Source organism: Aethina tumida, chromosome 3 (assembly GCF_024364675.1).
Source record: "Aethina tumida isolate Nest 87 chromosome 3, icAetTumi1.1, whole genome shotgun sequence".
Lineage (NCBI taxonomy): Eukaryota > Metazoa > Arthropoda > Insecta > Coleoptera > Nitidulidae > Aethina > Aethina tumida.
This window is the reverse complement of record NC_065437.1, coordinates 18,621,430-18,641,200: the sequence shown is the minus strand read 5'-3', so window position 1 is coordinate 18,641,200 and position 19,771 is coordinate 18,621,430. Positions and strand designations below refer to the sequence as shown.

The following is a 19,771-nucleotide window of genomic DNA, read 5'->3' as shown; positions in this document are numbered from 1 at the left end:
ACACTTTTATGTTAATTTGTAATAGCGGGAGAGATGGAAGTTGGCAACATTTGTGAGATTTTATTGTAGGAGGGTTTATACGAAAATGTTCGCCGAGGACTCTTATAATTGTCCGTGTCAGCGCCTTTCTTCTGCACTCGACCGCCTTCTTATCCGAGAGGGAATGGTCGTAATAATTCGCAGACTTTATTTCGAGTGGTGGCTGTTTAGCTAGGGATTGCTTCAAAATAATATTTATTTTAGTTTATACAGAGAGTCATTTCTATAGTACGAAGAATATTAATATTCTGAACTGACAAAGAAATATTGAACATTATTCCAGAAGCTTTATTGTGCAATTTTGAACAAAAAAAGTTAAATATGAGTTCGTAAACGTAACAAGTAGGTGTCAAGAAACGACTAAACTATAACTTAAACTTATCTCCACCGAAACATGCCATCTTGACTGTTTTATAATGTAATTTATAACGGTTGATTGATTGACGAACCTTCGTAGTAGTTATGTTTGGGTGCCGTGACATTTGCGATTTTCGCGTGTCTTATCTTGATTAATTCGACCGCGTAACCGGAGTAAGAGTAGATTCGTTTGTCTTTCGGGCCGCCATATTAATTCAAAAGGGGGAGAGAAGTACGCGTTGTGAATTACCACTTACCTAAATTAACAACAATTTCCTTTCATATTCGTACATGTACTATAATGCGGGTGTTTTCATTTTAAAGGGTCACTTATGAATTTTGTGTGTTCTGTTATCTTTTAAAACAAATGGGGTAACGAATTTGTTTTATTCATTATTCATGAATGTCATTTTTCATTGTCTTGCCTCTGAAGTTATGTTAATTGAACTGAATATTCTAAGGAAGTCTGGATAAAAACCTACATTTAAGACAGTAAAAAGAATAAAATACATACAAAAAAGACATAAAAGAAAATAGAAGATGAATCGACAATTCAATTCTCCTTGACATTTTGAAATACATATTTTAGGATAAAAATATTACAAAACAAAAAGCACGCTTTGAAATCTATACGACATAACAAGCCAATATGTCCGCCTTTCCGTTTGTAATATACACTCTATATGTGGTTTCCGTTGAAGCTGAAAAGTTCGTAAGGACGGCCTTCCAGTGACAAAAACGGAAACGGCACGTTCTTAAGTTGGGGCGTGAATTGGTTGACGATGGGTACGGTGGTAAAAGGGCCACGTACAAAATGCGACGTATCCGAACGCAAATCCAATAAGTCGCAGACGTAGTAATACTTTTAAAGAGTACAAAGTGGTACAAACATATTTCCTTTGCCTATATGATCTCAAAGGATCAATGAAAGCCATTTTATTATGATGTTTTCAATTTCATTGGAAAGCGTGAATATGTCAAATTGAAATTTTAAGAGATGGCTCAACGAGAGAAAATGTGATTGGAACATTGTCATTTATTTAAAATATTAGTTGCTGCGGCTCATTTGTGAACATTTCGTTACCGTAAAATAAACATTTATGATGAGCACTTCTAATTTAAAAAAGAGGAAAAGAAATTCTATAGATATAACACATTCACAATTAAACATACAAAAATATACAGTAATACAGATCATTGATGTTGGTATTTACTGGATGTAGCGAAAACAATGGACTTAAATATTATTACGCTCAATTTCAAACCCCTCGAATTTCATCCAACATTAGCAGACCTCGTATATCACTTTTAGCCTGTATATCTTGTCCTTCACTCCTTGTCTACTCTTTCCCAAATTGATAATTAACCTTGTTCCAACAACCATTATGACTCTCCTTCCTTCCTTTCCATCTTCCATTCGTGATATGTCTGAAGTTTTGTTTGTATATACTTCTACATATATGTCAACAAAATTGTTCTATAGTAAATATTTAATAGAATATGAAATATAAAAAATACAGTAAATTTTATATTTAATAGTAAATTTTGTTTTTCACAGATTTTATTTAGACACAGACACATAAGATAAATTATTTCAAAAAAAGTCTAAAAGTTTTCTTTAAATGAATATACTGCTTAATAATAGATTCTAAAATGCCCGAAAATTGATTAACTGTAATATAGTATTCCTTTAAAATATAACAATAGGGTGTAGGTCAATCTTGTAAATTTACGTCTCTCAATTCTGCAGATCAGGTTAAAAATTTCCTGGAGCATATTACATGAATTTCGTATCTCATCTATTCCATTGTGTTTGGTCGATGTTATTTAGTATTCATCCTATAATATCCTAAACCTGCTCAATTGTAACATGAACTTATTATAAACATCCCATTAAAACACGAGCAACATGAGTATCTTGCTTATACTGGACGTTTAGGGGAAGCTTTAGACTTAAGGTATAGTTATGGACCTTAACGCTTTCTGAACATACCATTGCTTCTGGCACGACTTTTCTTGAAACCATATATTTTAGAAGTATTATTTAATAATTTATGACATAATAATACTGAAAATACTACAAAATAAATTATATCTAATTTCACATGAGTTATAGTTATTAAATAAAAACTAATTAATAAGATATTATGAATTTATTATTTATTAATATTGTTGTTTATATTTCCATACTCTTTTCTTACCCTTACTTTAATCTAATGATTAAATGATATAAAATTTAAACCAAAGTAAGTACAAAGTTAGCCATGTATGATACTTTTACTAGACAAATTGCTCTAGTTAGTTAATTTTACGAACCTTATTAAGAGAAATTTTGATACATGACAACCAAATCTGAGACAGGGAAGAGTCTAGGTGCTTTAAACTTTTAATTATATGCTTTTGTATATTAATTTTATAATATACTGGATGTGTGTCACATCTTTAAGAGACATAAAGATATCGGGGTATCAATAATTATAATTGTTCAGATGATCGAACAACATCCGGATTTCATGCAAATTATATATTGATTAACTGGACTAACAATCATTATATTAATAGCAGTATTATATAGCTAAAATTAATGGCAATAACACAACATTACAGTGCAGTAATTACCTCTATTTACATCTCAAAACCAACATTGAATGCGATCGTCAATGATATAGGCGATGACCAAATGGAGCGTCAAGCATCGATTGATTGGAGACGACAGCAAATGACAAAGGGGAAAACTCGATGTTGAATATGTTTCGGTGGTCATTTGACGGATATACTAAAATCGACCAAGATTACATATCATACAAATATAATTTCTTCCTGTTATGCTGAATGCTTGCGCATTTCAATTTAACTGCACATTTCAAACATTCCTAAATCCTTCGCTTTGCTGAAAACTGTTATAGTTATGTGGTTTAATTTAAAGCATTTGGTCCATAATTAAATTCCGTTTTTCGCTACGAACGTTACGAGGTTTGCGAACCAGTGATTAAATATTCTAGTTAATTTTAATTTGGTTTAATTTATACACTGGGTAAAGTTATTTTAGGTAAAAATAATAATTATGTATTTTAGCATGTGTGTAATTTTAAATTTTTATTAGCCAAAAAGCCATGATGATTTTAATTGAATTTGGAGTAATTATATATATATATATATATATATATATATATATATATATATTTGTATTTTAAAACCGATATATTGATTAAATCAAAAATTTTATAATTTTATTTAAATATATTTTATTTGTTTTATATGTCTTTTTTATATTTTTCGATAAGTGTGAAGTAAATAAAAACTCTTTCCATGACCAAGAAAATGACAAAGTAATTAAGATACTTCATTCACTTACCTTATTAAAACAAGAGAAAAGAAAAATCAGAATACCAATTACATTATATTGCAATAAATATATTATGAAAATAAGAGTAATAAACAATGTCCCGCATAAACTAAACAAAATTGAATCAATAATAGAGCAATTAAACCAGTAATAAAACAAATATTACATTTTTTCAATCAGTACTTTGGTGGTCTCCTCCTCTCCTGGAAGTTTTATACGTAATCAATTGGATTGCAGTCTCGAGAACGAGGAAGCCACTGTATCTGAGAAATGTTATGGTTTTGCTACTCCAAATTTAAGTCTCACACGGTGCAACCGGCCATTGTCGTTTTCTAATACGAAATCTGATCCAAATTCTTGAGCAAATGATATATTGTTCCTCCGATTTAAGACATTAGAGAACCACTTCCCAAAGTAACAGTTGCTGCATGTTTTGCTCATGATCACCATGTTGACCATGGTCCCTAAATCCTTAAAACTTTGACTTTAATTGTCTAAATTCATTATTTTAAAAAAAAATTATCTGCTATATTAACTAGCATTATTAAATTAGTAATCATTATTATCAGTGGAATAAGCTACATTATCTATTGTGGTACTGTATTAAATATTAAGATTAAATATTAAAATCCTTTCACAAGCTAATTTACTTGTTCCAGGGTATTTAAAAAGTCGTCGCCAAACAACAAGTTAACGTTGTATTTGAGCTCCCGCGACCTAGTTGTATCGCAGGGCCGGATTGACCGATTGCAGGGTGTCCTTCTGGTCGATCCCGAATTCATTGAGAACCGAAAAGTCTACGGTCAGGTCACACTAACCTTCAGGTAAGAATTCGTTGCATCCCAAGTCATTTTTTTAGTTTTAGTTTACATTTCCCCGTGTAAATTTGGACACAGGTAATAAATCAGCCGGTGTCAAGTGGAGTAAATTATAACGAGATTTTGGGGGATTAATTGCATTGTCCCTTGGAATGGCATGTGGGACGGATTTGCCCCATAACTCTCGCATTCTACTATGCAAAAAGGTTTTCAATTAAAATGTAAATGCGCTCGTGTCGTGCAAAAATCACGGCGCGGCACACTTGACGAGAGATGAAAAGCCGCCAATTAAAATTCGCGCCGGTGTCACTATTGACATGAGAAAATGGCAATTATCACCCCCGACACGTTCAAACAAATTAAACTCTCACTTCTTATGTACGTGTGTGTGTTTGTTTCTCACTTAATGCAAATTGAGACGTTGAAAGTGAAATGATTGTCAATCTTCTTGTTACACATAACTTTTGTAATTTGCATATATTGATTTCTGTTACTTCAACTAATGTTATTTAATCCCATAAATTATTTTATTCTTAAGTACATAACAATTTAGATCCTGGTAAATTAAATAGATTCAAAGTGGGGTATCGCAAATTTTGCCAGCTCCCGTTTAAGTGTTTAGTGCATGCAAACATGAAATCGGAATCGGGTTCGGTGTTAGGGAAGATGGGGAAATTCGATATCGTCCAAATCACGTAACAGATCCAGTTTACCTGTGGGTAATTGTAATGGATTACTCTTTCGGTGTTAAATAAATAGAAGAGACGAAAAGTAAATCAAACATTGATACTATTCGATTATATAATTTATTAAAATTTATCATATTTCATATAAAAAGATTAAATTAAATTAAATAATTCCAATTTATAATGTATTATATAAAATTATGATTATATTAAATATTTACTAATTTAAAATTTTCTTTTCCTGATCGATAATTAATTACTACTTCATTAGTGAAGCTTCTTATTTTTTGTTCCCTTTTATTTATGTTTCTGAAAAGGTTTAGTTGTATATTAATAAATGAGTATTTATTTCTTAATGAAAAGTATACAGAAACTTAAAAAAAAAATCAGATTCGATGTCAAAATAAAATTATACCAAAAACATGGAGTGTTTCATATAAAATAGCCCAAATTTCATTAAATTAATTTAGTCCTAGAGTCCTTTAAAGTTGACATTTTTGTACAATATTCACAGTAAAACAAATTGATGATGAAATTCTCTAAAAAGGTGTTTTTTAGGATACAAATTGAATTACTGGAACAGAAAAAAGTTAGATTGTTATTATAAGATTTTGGGCCATTTTGGATGCAAACATTCATGAAAAAATACCAGTTTCAACATCTAGCCTAGCGATCAGACATTGATCCTGCTGACATTTGGCTCTTCACACACCCCAAAAAATCTCTTCATAGGAAACGGTTTTCATCAAATAAAGAGATTATAACCACTGTAGAAATGTATTTTGCAAACGAAAAACTACTTCAGGAAGTTGAGTAAAATATACAGAAAAATGCGATTTTTATAACTATAAATTAATTGCTTGATTTCCGTTCCACAAAATTATTGAACAATCTTGTATACTTATTAGAATTTAATATAATAGATTAAAAATGTAATTATTGTTGTTTAAAGAAATTTAAGTTTTTATTTAGTTTAATCCATTTTTAAGTAATAAATCATAAATATGTTGTGAATTTATAGATCTTTAAATAATTATTACTTATTGAAAAAAAAAATATTAACAGGTTATATATAATTTTTATTAAATGTATTATTATTTAACGCTAAGGACTGTTAGTCAATAGATATTCGCACAAAATGATGTTCTGAATATACACGGTTCCAATAAATTAATGCACCAGATAAATAATAATTGATTATTATTAATATTTTCAGAAAATATAAAAAATAAACATATGCACTCTTTGTAAATTTATTTGAAAATGGAATTTTATTTATAATTGTTACAAATAAACAAAATTGTTTTTCAACAAAAATTAAAAATGATCAAAATTTGATGTTTATAAAAAATATAAATTTGAACTTAATATAGGGTATTCCACCTCTACTATGAATGACAGCCTCAGCCATTTTCTGTTCATATTCAAAATCTGGGTTCGAATTTCATTTTGGTCCAAATTCTCCCAAATTTCGAATAGAAATCCTCTAAGATATTCTGGACTGCGAGCTGGCCAAGCTATAGCTTTAATCCCAACGTCAGCAAGATAATTAGGGAGAAGCTGTCCTGCATTAGTAAAAAATGTTGACCTATAACGAGGGCATATGGCAGGACATGTTCTTTTAGAATGTCCAAAATATTACGCTCAGCATTAAGGTTCCCATTATTTACCACAACCAAGTCGGTGTTAAAGAAATGACTTCCTACACCTTAATTGAGTCCCCATCATTTACAAAGTTATATTGAGAATACCTTTCATTCAGCCGCCAAAACACATGAACGCGTCTATCACGATCCCAATCCGTTTCTATTCATTGCTCTGCTCTCTACGATCGAAGTCGGGCCCCTTGCAGGAACACGGGGTTGCAAATTATCTTCCCTAAGTTGTTGTCAAATAATTTCAATAGTTATTCGTACCCCATCAACGTTTTCTGAGTCTGTAAACTTCTTGTAGTCACAAACCGTTGTCTTAAAGTTAAAATTCGCCAAAAATGATCTTGAGCAGGAGCTGGAGCACGATCTCGACTTGGTCTCCTAGTTTGGTCATCAGTCTCCACGTATCGTGGTAACATACGGAATACTTCAAGCCTGTCGGCTATTTTGCGCCAACTCTCAATTTCTTTCACTAAAACATCTTGGGTACACTCGTCGAGTGTTAAAATTTCTAGATTACTGTTGCATATTGACAATTATCGAAAATTAAAAATAAATGGGGATGATAAATGAGTTCTAACATAAACGTAATAAAATCAATGTACTAAATAGAAAATTTTATTTACAAAAACGGTGGTTCATTAATTTCTTAGAACAGTGTACTTATAAAACACTAATTGACAAATTGTTTGACAAATTAACGTTCAAAAATCTATACGTATACAAATAAATGGAAGATTACTATTTTACATTAAAATTAACAATTCATATTAAATATATAATGCAGTAATAAATGTATGTAAATATTATTTAATAAATATATAATTTGAATGAATGATTATTTTATTGAAGAAAGTTTTACATTTATCAACTACAGTTTCTTTATTATACTTGTAATTGATATTCTTGTTTCCTTATCTAAGTACTTATTCGAATACCTTTTATAATTTTGGTCCTTACTCAATTGTGAATATAATTGGTGACCCATTTTCCTGAAATATTTAAAAAGCAGTTATATAAATATAACATTTAGTTGCACATTTAGGAAACAGTTTTTGGTAAATTACCGATTCTTTTAATAAACAAAAAACAAAGAAGTTCGTTTATGTGAATTTTAATTAAAGTATTAGGCATATGCCTACATATAATCGATGACCTATTTTCATTGAACGTTCTCATGAAAATATCTATGTAAATATCATAAAATGAATGTGAATCAATCGGTTATTTTGTAAAGGAATGGAATTTATTGTTGCAAATGCCTTTTGAAATCACCGATTTGTCTGATAACATAATCCATAAAAATATTTTTCATGTTATTGTGTCGACCATACATAAAATCTATAAATCCATATTGACTAAAATATTTTCCATGTTATCGTATTAGCTGTATGAAAAATCGGTAAAGGTAAAATAACACGACAAAGGTGTTAGCTCATTAATTGGTACAAATACAAAATAAATAATATTGTTCACACCTAAGGATCATATTATTATCTAATATAACCATTGCCATAGTGTTGATAATCCTCTTCCTGGTACCATCAAGCATTTTCTCGGACATAATTTTATCCACACCAATTAACTCTACAACAGACAACAGCAGTCTTGCTACTGCGATTCGAACCAATGGATTTTTATGCGAAGGTCCCCTCATGCACAAAGCACGAACCGAATGTGTCGGAGCGATGTGAGTCACCATGCAATCTAGAGCCGCATTGGCTTCGATTCGAATGGATTTGTTTGAATCTGCCGTTTTACAAAGCAGGATATCCACAATATCATCAAACTCCTATAAATACACCAAGGGATATCGGTTTGCGTGTGTGAGTCAGGAATTGTACACTTACAGGTCTTCCAGTATCTGCCACATGCTCGAAAAGATGACCGGCTGTTTGACATGCGGAAAGACAGACCTGAGATCGGGAGCTCTTCAACAGTACAATCAATTTTTGATTCACCGATGTCATGTATGTAATGTAATTCGGGTACTACAACAAATATCCTAAAATAATACGCAATTTTGAACAAGAAAAATTTCAAAACGACCATAGGTTAACCTATGAAATTGACAGACATTCAATTTGTTTCTTGTCATATTTGTTAAACATATCATGAGTGACATTGTAAAATTGCCTCATTTTGCACGATAATATCCATTCAATTATTGTCACAAGTAGACCAGGATTGTTAGAAAAACAGCGTCACAAATTGATTGACGGCAAATTTGAACCTGGCTGGCTATTTTTATGCATAAATAATTCAATTTAAATCGAAACATTGAATTTGTAGTGATTGATTGACGTTGTCGAGTCGAAAGGATTTTATTTATATACTGTAGAATTCAAATCAACCTCATTAGTAATTATTTGATTAATCAAGGACAATATAATGATAATATAGGTTAACCTATGAAATTTACAGACATTCAATTTGTTTCTTGTCATATTTGTTAAACATATCATGAGTGACATTGTAAAATTGCCTCATTTTGCACGAATAATATCCATTCAATTATTGTCACAAGTAGACCAGGATTGTTAGAAAAACAGCGTCACAAATTGATTGACGGCAAATTTGAACCTGGCTGGCTATTTTTATGCATAAATAATTCAATTTAAATCGAAACATTGAATTTGTAGTGATTGATTGACGTTGTCGAGTCGAGAGGATTTTATTTATATACTGTAGAATTCAAATCAACCTCATTAGTAATGATTTGATTAATCAAGTACAATATAATGACCAGTCGTACTTAAATTATTTTTATATAAATTAAATAAAAAAATAAGATGGATTTATTGAGCAAAAGATAAGCATTAAAACAGTTTTTATAAAAATTCAATACACAAGGATGAAAATTTTCAATTTAAGAAAGGGTGGAGTAAATGGGAAATTAAAGAGTGGGTAAACCAACGTTTCCGAAAGTTTTCCATCATTTTTCTCTTTTATAGGCAATTACGGGCGAATAATTAACGATGTACTCTGATAATAAAACCTTCGAGCAAAGTAAATGAGAAGCATAAAGGATATAAGCCGGCCCAAAAGGGATTTAATTACACCGTCGAAGAAGCTAACCATTTATTTATGCGAAGTTGACGTATATCTCGAATTTTGAATACTTAATATTAAGATATATTTTTTATTTTGAATTTGTAAACAACAATTAAATGAACCATTTTTGAAAGGAACAAGATAGGGGAAATCTCAATTTAACTAAATTGGTTTAAAAAGTTCACATGTGCTAAATTGTCCCCAGTACATTTGAAAAATATTCAAAATTATTTTACTAGCTAAAATCGAGTAAGTAATTTCATAGTAATCCATTCATTTAATATGATGGATTCAAAAAAAATATTTATTTTTAAATTATTTAAATATTATTATTTATTTTTAAAATATGTTTAATGTAATATTATAATAATATAATAAAATTTAAGAAGAAAGAAATTGGTCATCTAACTCTTGTTTTAAATTATTTTAATATTTTCATTACTGTTTCATACACTGTAAAATATTTACACAATCGTACATAATTATTTGAATAATGGCTCATTTTGCACACAAAATTTGGTTTGTTATAAATACCAACCGTCAGCGTCAAGATGGAGGGATCTAACCCGGTGTCGCGTTAATTATCACGTGTCACGAATTAATTATCGCCCTTGCGTTTCCTCAAGACCTTCGCGACAAACAGAGAATAAGATATTCTTTTAGAAAAACTGTATATCTCGTCCACAATCAAAATTAATCACCGGATTTTTTCATTTTAACGTTTTAATTTTGTGTCTGCTCAGTTCTCCTTTTACGGCAGCGACGAACGTGGATTATTAATGTTGTTAGAGCAGGAAAAAAAATTAATGAACTCCTTGGAGTCTTTAAGTTATGTTTCGGGTCGTTAGAACTTATCCTGATTTAACACACACTTTTCGCGATATTAAGAAAATAAATACGTGTAACTGAAGGAGTTGCTCTACCGGCCAACATTAATCAAAAAAACTATTTGATGTTTTAATTTTTTAAGCGGGACTCATTGTAAATAAATCACATTTTTTTCTTACGTGCTTATTAATTATTAAACAATTCGTCCTTGGGCTAGTGACGTTCGTCGTCCCGAAGGAAATAAAATGAGGTAGCGGAGGAAAACGTAGACTGTTATGTAGTAAAGTTTGTTTGTTATAGATACGGTCGCGAGGACGAAGAAGTGATGGGGCTGAAGTTCTGCAACGAGGCCATAATGTGTCTGGCCCAGCTCTACCCACCCCACCAACCTTCAGATGATTTCCCGCCGGAGCCCAACACACCCTTACAGGTAAATGACATTTACTCGATTTTGTTTTCCTTCTCTCCTTTTTTGACAGAACCAATTATAATTTTTAATATACATTTTAAAAATAATTAATGTTTGATGCTGCAGGAAGGAGACTGCTTTGATTGTGATGCAACTTCAATAACTTGAATCCGTATTTTTAGAAAACAACTAGTAGACTCTTCCAAGTTAATCCTTAAAAGACAATTCGGGATCTTACATTCATTATTTGTAACACTAGTTTATCGAAAAATTATCACTGAGCTAATGCCAAATTTGTTTTTCTGTCATTTTGCTGAAGGCAGCGTCTAGGATGAACAACAAACCCGAGATAACCATTATTGAGGATATTAAATTACTCTCCGTAATAATTAAATTACTATCGGAGAAAAATGGCTCAGTTACAGCTGATGAAAATTCAAATTTTATACAATTTAATAATCTAACCTAACCACTTCAATCAACTGCGTAATTTTTTAATATTTCAGTCTTTGGTTGACCTTTTCATCATATTCACATTTTATAGGAAGAAAACCAAATAAGTGATGAGATAATGAAAATGAATTCTCCTATTTGAATCAACAGATCGAAATTGAATATTTTGATATTAGAATGAAACGAAACATTTTGAGTTGTCCAACTTTGTTATCAACTTCGCTAAAATTCACTGACATTATGCAATCCAATGTTTTGAATGCCACCAAAAATTTTCTTTAATAATTATTATTTTTGGTTAATCTAGCCATCTTTAATCGGTTTACATGGTTTATATACATGAAAAATATAGATATTTATGTAGCTTATATGCTGTTTTTTTTCTTTTTTTTTACATTGAAAAATATTCATTGTTTATTCGATCTTGGTACCATGGTATTATGGTTTGATTATTAATAATTAAGTAAACTATGGATAAAAATATGTAATTATGTGTATTTGAATTATTTATTAAATTGGAATTATTTATTTATTGGCTGAAAATACACAAATATTTTATGAAATTTATATTGCATATGGTGTAGTCAGCTATTTTTCTTCCGATCGAAAAAACCCTTCCTAACGTAATATTATTCCCCTCGGCAGTGTAATAAAGTTCAGTAAACTCATAAGGGACCAAAACATTATAATATAAAAAAATATAAGGCATATAGTATCATTAAAATAATCGACAATAATGTTATAATCGATAAATAATAAATATTTGGACTAAAATTAGACCTTAATGGAAAAGTTTACAATCGAGTCGATTAATTCGTGCGAAGTCATTAACGGTAAATAAAAGTGGTAAGTTTAATTGAATCGCTTCGGATCTACACAATTTCCACTCGACCCAATTACAATACATCGACTGTCAGTTTCTCCAGTTGTAATTAAATACGTTCTCGAAAAACTACGCGAGCTGTTCGGAAAACCGTTCGACCGTTTTATAGGAATAAAGAAGGAAAACAACGAAATTGGCCTACGTATTTGTTAGTGTTTATCAAATGTATGAATAAAATTTATTTCTGTTTATTTAGTGGTCGTCCTCAGGGAGACAAATCAAAGTAAACGTTTTATGTAGAAGAAGTCTGTACTTAACGTATAATTTTTGCAATAACGTGTCTTGAAATTTTTAATAGGTAGTCTAGATTACCACCTACAGTCTCCTTATGACATCTTGCAGAAATGATGGTTTTATATCTCGAAAAACACTGCCTCCATGCTTTGCCTATAAGATCATGTTTATAAAGAAGCAAAAAATTTAAATTAAAATTAAATAAATGGTAAACTTCAGTGGTTTTTATGTACTATCGGATGCATAAGTGGTATACCACTTTTCGAAGCGCTTGACCTCGACCGTCACATTCTGTTACCGTGCATCGTTTAAGTTCAAAAACTGAATCAATATACGTTTTGACACTGCCTAAAGTGTAACGAAATTACAGAATAACATTTTATACTATAAACAGGACTGCAAGGATTGAAATACGGCAAATTATTAACTAATTTTGTAAGCTTCAGTCATTCAGAGAATATTATTTGTGTTTTGTTGAAATTGTTATAATAAATACATTATTTAAAGCGATTATTTAAATAACAAATATGAAAATAATCTTAATTAATATTATTTTGAATTATTTTAAAAATGATTTAAATTAGTATTTGAACTAATGTGAAATATTTTAAAAATATTTAAAATATTACATACAAGAAACAAAAACTAACTATTTTCGTAACAAAATCAAGTATCTACGAAACGTAAAATAGTGCATATTAAAACATTTTGAATGTTATAATAATATATGTTATTAACAAATATAATAAAAAAGATCGAGTGATTAGAAATAGTTCGAGTCTATGAGTAAATTTCACGATACAAGACATCTTTTTAAATGTTATCAGTATGTAATATTCTATTTAATAATAATGACAAATTGTTAATTGTATTTACTTTTATGCTGTTAAATAAATAGTTAACAGTCATGATTCACAACACCCAGTTACATTTTTAAAACTTTATTTTATGGATCATGATTTATAAAATGCTGTACAATCTCTGTTTAATTTTGCCAGTTATTTAACCATATTTTATTACTAAAGATAAAATAAATTGTGTTTAAAATGTAAACATACAAGTAAATAATTTGAAGTGGTAAAATTATGTCTTCTGTCTATTGGAATGTTTATATACACGAAATCTACATTCTAAGTTTATTATTGCTGGATATTTAAATTTTGGTATAATTTCTCAACACTCCAAATAGTACGATATTCTTCATTCTTTCAAAGTGACTGAACCAATCTCTTTTACTATTTGACAAATAGTTCCCGGACCTTTATTAGTCTCAGTCTGTCTATCATTACTTATTTAACATTTAACAAAAGCCAAATTTCTAAAACTTTCTCACATTTTTTAATTCATTTTCAATAGTGGCCATAATTATAGCAATATAAGATGTACTACTTAAATTGGGTACCTAGATTTATAATATTTTTTTCTGCTTTTTACTTTATAATATTTCAATGAACTCATTTAAATTAAATAAATAACTTAATATTAATTAATTTTGTTTAATTATTGTTAACAGTATGTACTACAATTGCTCATTAATTTAATTTGGACGTTTTGATTTTTTTGATTTAAAGGATTTATTATTTGGTTAATTCAATTAATGAATACCTAAAAAAACAGGTAGATTTACTTAAATAAATTGTCGGGTAAATAGATGCAACATGCAAGAACCGAAGCAAAAGCTTGTACGAAGATCAAGAACTAACAATTTTCAAATTTAAATTGATATACACCACTAATCAGATGGATACGTATAATGGACTTGATCGTTCACAAATGGACAATAGGTCCATGGTTATAAACCATAACGTTATTGATCATACTGTGAATCCGTATGAATGTATAAACAAGCGAAAACGCCATACGTTTACTAGAGGGCAGCTCGATATATTGGAAATGCTTTTTTCCACAAACAAAAAACCATCCCAGGAAATCTTGGATGACTTGGCAATCCTTTTTGGTTTGACCCCATACCAAATCAAAATTTGGTTTAAAAACCGTATGGCGAAGTTGAAAAAGTCAGGAAATATTGATAATGCATATTGGCAAGAGGGCTCTAATAGTGCACATTGGCAAGAGGGTCCTAATAGTGAATATTGGCAAGAGAACTCCAGTAGTAATGTGTATTCGCAAGAGGGTCCCAACACTGCATATTCTCAAGAGGGTTCCAATAGTACATATTCGCAAGAGGGTTCCAATAGTACATATTCGTAAATGGTTTCCAATAGTGCATATTTGCAAATGGGTTCCAATAGTGCATATTCGCAAAGAGAGTACACTAATCTGTCACATCAAGAAGGATATACGGATGTAAGTCCTGAAGATTTTTTTCGTCGACTTTCACCTCATTATATGGAATATTTAGGTAGAATTGTGGACGAGCACTATGTGAATGGAACATTCATTGTATAAACAAAATAAATAAATAAACTAGAAAGTATGAGCAGATTAGAGATATGTAATTGAAATCAATAAATTCTTCTACAACGTACAAATATGTGTGTTTATGTATCATTCAATTTGTCATGAAGATTAAACACTTATTACTTATTGTAAACAATAAGCAGCATATAAAAGTAGTAAATATAATAATATAACAAAATATTCACACAATTTTTAATTCATAACTGTAATAATAATACCACCTTCAATCAATAAAATCAGACTATGGTGCCCATAATACTGATAAACCAATGTGGATTTTTTATGATATGAATTTACCAGTTTACATCCACAATAAAAGTAGAAGACAATGTAAGTTTTGATTTATTACATTTATTCCCAATTTCATATAAACAAACACGGCTCAGAACAGGGTAATGTCAATAGTGACCATAATTATACCAATATAAGATTGGTTTAATTTCAATGAACTCATTTGAATTAAATAAATAACTTAATGTTAATTAATTTTGTTTAATTATTGTTAACAGTATGGTTTTTTCCACAAACAAAAAACCATCCCAGGAAATCTTGGATGACTTGGCAATCCTTTTTGGTTTGACCCCGGTTCAAAAACCGTATGGCGAAGTTGAAGAAGTCAGGATAATGCATATTGAGAAGAGGGCTCTGATAGTGCATATTGGCAAGGGGGCCCTAATAGTGAATATTGGCAAGAGGGCTATAATAGTGCACATTGGCAAGAGGGTCCTAATAGTGAGTATTGGCGAGAGGGTTCCAACAGTGCATATTCGCAAAGAGAGTACACTAATCTGTCACATCAAGAAGGGTACCCCATTCAACAGGGATATACGGATGTAAGTCCTGAAGAATTTTTTCGTCGACTTTCACCTAAATATATGGAATATTTAGGTAGAATTGTGGATGGAACATTCATTGTATAAAATAAATAAACTAGAAAGTATGAGCAGATTAGAGATATGTAATAGGAATCTCAATAAATTCTTCTACAATGTACAGGGTAATTTCAAAAGTGGCCATAATTATAGCAATATAAGATTGGGTACCTATATCTATGTTTTTTACATAGTACAGGGTTATATTTGTATATTTTCATAACTGTTAATTAATATTGAGAGAAACACTAGGCACGATGGAGACGTAAATTGCGATTGATTAAGCTTACCTGTTTTCCAGATTAAATATAGATTTCAGTAAAATTCTACATATTTTACGTATCGATATTATGTAAAAATGATCATTTTTATCTTCATAATAAAGAAAGTTTGTTTGTAATTGCTATTAAAATTTAAATAATGTTCAATCTATATTGAAATTGTCCAATGTGATTTAAAAATAAATTTACATATCGATAAGGCATTTATATTTTAATTAAATTTAGTTATTGAAACATACATACAGGGAGTGAAAAATTACAAAATAAATGAAAAACAAGAGCTGGATTTTATTTTTTTTTATTATGATTTTTTCATTTTCAGTCCGATGTTTGTATTAGTGAAGAAGCACACGGATCGATATGAGGAGATATTACAAACCATAAGCAAATAGAGATAGAGATTAAACGAAGAGATGTGTGCGTTGTTCTAGTATCCCTCGTCGGACCACGTGATCTCGTAATCCGTGAAAGTCGTCTTGAGAACGTCAACGGCAGCCTGGTGATCCGCTTTGCCGTAGCCCTGAAAACAAAAGCGATAGATTTACGTGAACTTACTGAAAACACGGCGGACGAACAACGGAGCCGCGCACGCACAAAATTCTGTAACGAAACCTGCGTATTCATCGATCCATTTTAAAATTTAGGGTATAAGTATATTAAATTTTAATTCAATGATTTTTAATTTATTAGCTAATAAAGTAAAATGTCTTATTTTCCTATATCTACATGATATAATCATTAGACATGGTATAATAATAATAATATACGTATTTAACTAAAGAACATTAATGAAATTTTATACTAGTAATAATTTTCATATTAATTTATATTCACAATTTTAATTTAATTGTGTTTAATTTTAATACATAATTAATATGTTTAAACACAATTGAAACTGAATGTGTAATTGTTTTTGCGCGAACAACTGCAACCGAATATAAAATTTAATAATTGCATACGCGTTGTCAATAGACGAAATAATGGGATGAACATTTTGTTGTCACTTAAAATTTAATTTTAATAATTTAATTTTAATTGTCGATTATACATTTGTGTCCCTTCATTTTTATTATGAAAACATGCTTATGAATTTAATTAACATTAAAAGCAAAATAAATTAAATAAATTCATCAGGTTAATAATTTTGTAATTAATGCTAATTAGTCACACCAAGTTTGCATTAATTTGATACAGTTACTATGTAATTTGAGAAAACGCTATAACATTTTATACTTATAAAGTTATACATAGCTAATTACTAATTAGCTGGTTACTTGAAAATAAAAAGAGTTAACTAGCGTCAAGATAATTTGCAATTACAAAAATGGCGAATGCGTCCTTTCAATCTACCTAAACCATCTCATTAAAACGCTCGCCATAATTAATGCCGACGTTTGCCAAATGATTAATGGTAGCGATTAGCGTATGCTTAAAAAGGGGAAAAGCCGCTTCCGTCGCGAAAGCGACAATACAAACAGTCGTTAAACTTAATACATTCGCTTATTAATCGTGTACCCATCATACTTTTTCAATTGCATTATCCTAATGCGGAATGACTTTTCGCCCCTCTCAATAATTAATTCCATCGATTTCCATCAATGCCACTGATAGACAGCATATCGAGTTACGGTCGATTCAATCGCACAAAAAAAAACAAATAATTCTCAAGTGAAAAAATATAATGGGACGGTTGGCTGTTCCATAACAAACATATTGACACAGTTCAGTTAATAATGAATTGGGTTCATCGGATAATTACATTTTTATTATGGTTTCGGTTGAATCACAATAAAATTTAAATAATCGATCGACCAACATTGGTCTGTTATCTCTCTGCGTTATACAGTGTGAAACATCTATGTTTTAGGCGTTCGTTACTTATTTCTAATATCCAAATTAATTATGCCAAAATATACATGGTGTTTCTTTAAAAATAACACAGTTATTGATGTATTATGATACGCACATTAAACTACAATTTGTATCGATACATATTGAAGAGATATAATGTGTTTCAACACACAAACAATCCCAAACACAAATCCAAAATTGTGAGGGATTGGTTAAAAGACCAAAGTATCGATGTTTTGTCTTGCCTCTTTTAGTATCCAGACATCAATTCTACAGAAAACACGGGATGATTGTATTTATAACCAAATTCGACATACAAATTTTACCAATTTAAATACAAAATAATAAATATTACACAAAGTGTTGAAGTTAAATTAAATAACAGATTTTATCATTAAAAATCCCATTCAATTTCATTAAATACAATTCAGAACAATAACATTTTATAGAATAATAATAATATTATAGTTATTATAATATTGTATAAAACAACAATAGTAAATTTGGCAGTTCACATTAAATAAAAGATTAAACATTAAATAAAATATTTAACATTTTAAACAGTTGCTAATTAATTTATTGATTTATTACATAATATGTGCCCCAAAAATAAACTCAGTCTCTTTTTCGACCCATAAATGGCGAATGTTATTTGAAAACATTATGGTCTGAACTGCCAACCTTCGATGGTTCTACTAGTAATGAACAAGATAAGAAGGCATAAAATAAAGATATAAAATAGCACCCACAATTATTGTACAATCGATCATCAATTCAAATAGGCATTGATCTATGTAAAATGACATTTTAGAGGATAAAAAAATTAAATTTGATTCTAACCTGAGAGTATCCGTAGACTTTGATTTTTTTGCCGTCGGCATCAACTTGTATGCGTCCGCCTCCGAGAACAGAAGAACGCCAATCTCTGATAGTCTTCGACTCTTTCAACGCCTGCAACTCCCTAGTCACTTTGTCATTTATGTCGGCTGAAACAAATGCATCAATCAATATTTTTATACGATGAGCTTAGGTGGTAGTTAAAAAATACAACCATCGTATCATTTGGACAATTAGAATAGAGTGTTTGGCTAAATGTGTATGGACACATAGAACTTTAAATGAGTAGAAAAAATTCGCTTAATCTGTCAAGGGATCACCGTGAATTGTTGAGGATTAAGTGACTTCATAGAGAAAAAGTAAAATCCAAATCAGTCTACTTTTATCCCGCCATTGTTAAACGTAACTTCGAGTATGCTGTGTACAAAAGGACGTGTCCCACGACCGAAAATGATTAGGTCAAATACCTCAAAGACGAAGAACGAGAAACCGAGAGGGTGGAGAAATGTTTATATTTAACGTCAAGCAACCAAATCGTAATACACTATTTTAGCCATCAGCGAACCTCTCAACAGTAATTCATCGGACTCGCTACCCATTACCCCGTTTTAATCGAATTAAAACGTTGCCGCTTCGACAATCATTAAAGCAACGTTATTTTATTTTCTCCCTTCCATGTCGCAATTTTATTTCGATGTTGTCCAAACACAGAACAGGAATAGCCAAAATACTATTTACATTTACTTTACG

At 30.2% G+C, this 19,771-nt stretch overlaps 3 protein-coding genes across 4 annotated transcripts in view; 1 reads left to right on the top strand and 2 right to left on the bottom strand.

The window, feature by feature from the left end:
• LOC109606221 (arrestin homolog) overlaps window positions 1-19,771 on the top strand; it is a 69,196-nt gene that overhangs the window by 17,279 nt on the left and 32,146 nt on the right. The window contains exons 4-5 of the mRNA XM_049964765.1: window positions 4,402-4,566; window positions 11,081-11,210. Of these exons, the coding sequence (XP_049820722.1) occupies window positions 4,402-4,566; window positions 11,081-11,210 (295 nt within the window). The remainder of the gene's footprint in view (window positions 1-4,401; window positions 4,567-11,080; window positions 11,211-19,771) is intronic.
• On the bottom strand, window positions 7,724-9,064 carry LOC126264947 (TOG array regulator of axonemal microtubules protein 2-like). 2 transcript variants are annotated; one of them, XM_049964767.1, is made up of 4 exons: window positions 8,959-9,064; window positions 8,749-8,903; window positions 8,377-8,690; window positions 7,724-7,890 (listed from the first exon to the last, which is right to left on the bottom strand). In XM_049964767.1, the coding sequence occupies exons 2-4, from the start codon at window positions 8,866-8,868 to the stop codon at window positions 7,770-7,772; spliced, it is 555 nt and encodes a 184-aa protein (XP_049820724.1). In that variant the 5' UTR covers window positions 8,869-8,903; window positions 8,959-9,064; the 3' UTR covers window positions 7,724-7,769. The 2 variants fall into 2 exon arrangements, with proteins under 2 accessions (XP_049820724.1, XP_049820723.1); XM_049964766.1 differs by having other exon boundaries at window positions 8,749-8,998.
• Window positions 16,616-19,771, bottom strand: part of LOC109593853 (14 kDa phosphohistidine phosphatase) — a 36,702-nt gene continuing 33,546 nt past the window's right edge. The window contains exons 3-4 of the mRNA XM_020008970.2: window positions 19,025-19,170; window positions 16,616-16,853 (exon numbers count right to left, since the gene is read on the bottom strand). Of these exons, the coding sequence (XP_019864529.1) occupies window positions 16,761-16,853; window positions 19,025-19,170 (239 nt within the window). The 3' untranslated portion in view covers window positions 16,616-16,760. The remainder of the gene's footprint in view (window positions 16,854-19,024; window positions 19,171-19,771) is intronic.